The sequence below is a fragment of the Colobus angolensis genome, unplaced genomic scaffold (assembly GCF_000951035.1).
Source record: "Colobus angolensis palliatus isolate OR3802 unplaced genomic scaffold, Cang.pa_1.0 Scaffold83, whole genome shotgun sequence".
In the NCBI taxonomy this organism is placed as follows: domain Eukaryota; kingdom Metazoa; phylum Chordata; class Mammalia; order Primates; family Cercopithecidae; genus Colobus; species Colobus angolensis.
In genome coordinates, this window is record NW_012122154.1 from 56,904 (window position 1) to 60,591 (window position 3,688).

A 3,688-nucleotide genomic window follows, 5' to 3' on the forward strand; every position below is an offset into this window, starting at 1 on the left:
GGGAGGCTGAGACAGAAGAATCACTTGAACCCAGGAACTGGAGGTTGCAGAGAGCTGAGATCGCACCACTGCACTCCAGCCTAGGCGACAGAGTGAGGCTCTGTCTCAGGGAAAAAAAAAAGTTATCTCAGGCCAGGCATGGTGTCTCACACCTATAATCCCAGCACTTTGGGAGGCTGAGGTGGGAGGACTGCTTGAGTCCAGGAGTTCAAGACTGGCCTCAGCAACATAGTGAGACCCCGTTTCCTTTTTTTTTTTTTTTTAAAGTGAAAGTTATCTCTGAGATATTCTTCAATGTTACTTCTCCATTTTTCAATTCCATCTCAGATGCTGCAAGTCTTCTTAGAATATTCAATTATCAAATATATTTAAAACACCACACAAATGAGCTAAACACTATTTTGAATTATTAAAGCCCGTATCACTGGAGAAATAAGATTGCTATTCTGAACACCTAGCAATAAGCACCATAATATGCTTTACCTCTTCATTTTCCTCATCCAGGTATTTCATCTGAATAGTATTCAGATCAAATGAAACTTTTACCTACAAAAGAAATACACATTTAAAGGCAGGTTATAATGTATGCAGAAGTCAAAGGATGAGCTAGGCATATTTCATTACATATTAAATATTTTATACGGTTAAAAAAATCCACAAAATCAAAAGACAAACAACAAACAACCGTAACAACCCATAACAAAGGGTTAGTATCTGTGACACACCCAGAGCATCAGCAAAACTGCTAATGATACAATTAACAACCCAGGTAAAAATATACATAAAATTCAGAGAAGAGGAAATCAGAACACCTAACAAGCACATCAGAAGGCTTTCAAACTTTCTGGTGGTCAGAACAACGCAAACTGAAGCAATGAGATGACATCTCATCAGATCAGCAAATTGTGCGTGTGTGTGTTTGTGTGTGTTTTGAGGGGGGAGTGGGGTAGGGAACAGCAAACGTTTTTTAAAGTCATAACATCCGGTGTTGTCAAAAATTCAGGACATTGTCATGTATTTCTGTGTGCGGCTACAATTGTTCTGCAAAGCATTTGGCAGAATCTATTAAAATTCCAAATAAAAGGCTTTGTGACCCATTAATCTCACATTTGTAATAGGACAGAGTATCCCTAGAACAGTGTATAAGTTATGTGTATAGATGGATACCTCCTGAAGTTTCATGGTAAGAGGAAAAAAAACAAAAAGCATCTTTTGGTTTTTTTTCTTGAGACGGGTCTCACTCTGTGGCTCAGACTGGAGTGCAGTGGCTCGATCTTGGCTCACCGCAGCCTCAACTTCCAGCACTCAAGCAATTCGTCCACCTCAGCCTCCAGAGTAGCTGGGACCACAGGTGCCTGCTACCACGCCCAGCTAATTTTTGTATTTTTTTGATAGAGATGGGGTTTTACCATGTCGCCCAGTCTGGTCTCAAACTCCTGAGCTCAAGTGGTCCACCCGCCAGGGACTCCCAAAGTGCTGGGATTCCAGGCGTGAGCCACTGTGCCCGGCCAAATAATGTTTATAGTATGATTCTAGTATGTTATCTGCATGAACATGGAAAATGTAAAGTACATACAGGGCTGTTAACATTGGTTACCCAAAAGAGGTGGGAGTAACAGATGAGGGGAGGGAGAGTGGAGGGCTATTAACCGCTTGAGATGGTTTCTCTTCTTAAAACGGGCATGTATTATACTTTTACACTTAAAATTTACAATAAAGAAGAAAGGGCCGGGCGCGGTGGCTCAAGCCTGTAATCCCAGCACTTTGGGAGGCTGAGGCAGGCGGATCACGAGGTCAGGAGATCGAGACCATCCTGGCTAACACGGTGAAACCCCATCTCTACTAAAAATACAAAAAACTAGCCGGGCGAGGTGGCGGGCGCCTGTAGTCCCAGCTACTCCGGAGGCTGAGGCAGGAGAATGGCGTAAACCCAGGAGGCGGAGCTTGCAGTGAGCTGAGATCCGGCCACTGTACTCCAGCCCGGGCGACAGAGCAAGACTCCGTCTCAAAAAAAAAAGAAAAAAGGCAAGCTCTCAGCTCATTTAACTACTAGGAAAAGAAAGATAACTGTGATTTTCACATCTTTTCACAAACAAGATCTAACTTCTTTCTGAATCTAATCTTTTTTTTTTTTTTTGCGACGGGTGTTACTGTCACTATTAGGATTCAGGTATTTGCTGGAAGGCAGACCTTAGATCATCTTTTAAGATCTACCATTTCTTTCCCTTTTCAGTTACCATCAGATATAACCAGGTAAACGTAGAGTTTTACCAAAGGGTTTCAGTAGAGAAACACATCAACACAGGAAGTAAAACATTCACCACTGCAAACTGAACAAAAACAGAAGAGTACAAAGGGCAAACCAAGAGGAGGAAAAGCCTTAGCAAAAAAACGGAACAGATGAACTGCTGTCTAAGCAGGTATGAAAGTTTTTCCTGCTCAACTTTGAGATACTCAACCTCTGACCTAGCAATAAAAACAATCGATAGGTTCTTGCAAAACACAAGTTATATCCTTGTGCAAAACACAAGTCATATCCTCACTTACGCAAGAGAACATTTCCTTGGGACCTGGTTGGGGTGGAGCCCACACCAATTCATTCCTCATACTGTTTCTAAAATTAATAGGTTTTCTAAATCCTATCTCACTAAAAACAATTTTACCTTCCCTTTCTAAAATGTTCAAAAGGAAACTTATTTGTTGGCTCCCTTTATTGGGGCACATCTCTTATATGAATACTGAACTCCTATCAAAAGCAATTTTCCAAAAGGCCCAGAAATAGTAACTATGACAGACTTTACAGCTATGAAACAACACTACTAAAAACAGCTACCTTTGGAAAAAATAACCATGCTTAAACCAAGGAGAAACAAAATAAAGTAACACTCACCATAGCTTCAATATCAGCCCAAGTTGTATTTTCTGGATCAGAAACCAGAAAGCTTTGAATTTCATTTTTAAAAGTCACATTTAGAGTAACCTGTGGTTCCATGCTGTGGGGCTAGGGTTGAGAAGGTTGGTAGGAAAGAGAGAAAAACACATTAGAAAGGGTTCTATAAGTTGCATTAAAAGTTCACTCAGGAAAACTTGTGAGGACCCAGTATGGGCTGGGCTTAGGAGACATAGCAATGGACAAAAGAAACACTGTCCCTGCTCTTACCGAACTTACCATCACTGTTAAATAGGAATTGTTTCAGGAAAGAAAGATAGGCTAAAACCATGCCATAAAGACTTGTACTTAAGTCACAAAAATTATTCTTGAAGTTATCAGGAACTTCCACATTAGAAACAGAAGTATGCTGAAAGTATTCAAATTTTGACCAAATTTCCAGAAATCCTCTAGCATTTGTAAAATCCTTAAATATTGTATGGTACTTTATGATGACTGGTTAATTAAACAAATCCTTACTAGTAGCAGGACATACCAACATGGATAAGAGAGATAAGGTCTCTGTCCTCAGGGAACTTGTATTCTTGTATGACTTGAGAGTGACATTCTACATTTTTCTTGCAGAAGGAGGGTTGTCATAACTTGAGAACCTAGGTTTTCTTTCAGTTTTAAGAACTTACAGGCCAAAACACTAGCCAAGAAAGTACACAGAGGTAGCATTCAACGCCCTCCATCCAAGTCACTATGTTTTTTTAACAATCTACTGATTTTTTATTTTATTTATTTGTTTTTTTTTTT

General features: G+C 40.0%; 1 protein-coding gene across 3 annotated transcripts in view; it reads right to left on the reverse strand.

Moving 5' to 3' along the window:
• NBR1 (neighbor of BRCA1 gene 1) overlaps nucleotides 1–3,688 on the reverse strand; it is a 40,986-nt gene that overhangs the window by 31,959 nt on the left and 5,339 nt on the right. For 2 of the 3 annotated variants that reach the window (XM_011929660.1, XM_011929659.1), the window contains exons 2-3: nucleotides 2,891–3,001; nucleotides 484–546 (exon numbers count right to left, since the gene is read on the reverse strand). In XM_011929660.1, coding sequence (XP_011785050.1) covers nucleotides 484–546; nucleotides 2,891–2,992 — 165 coding nt within the window. In that variant the 5' untranslated portion in view covers nucleotides 2,993–3,001. The remainder of the gene's footprint in view (nucleotides 1–483; nucleotides 547–2,890; nucleotides 3,002–3,688) is intronic. The other variant, XM_011929661.1, reaches the window with a different exon arrangement.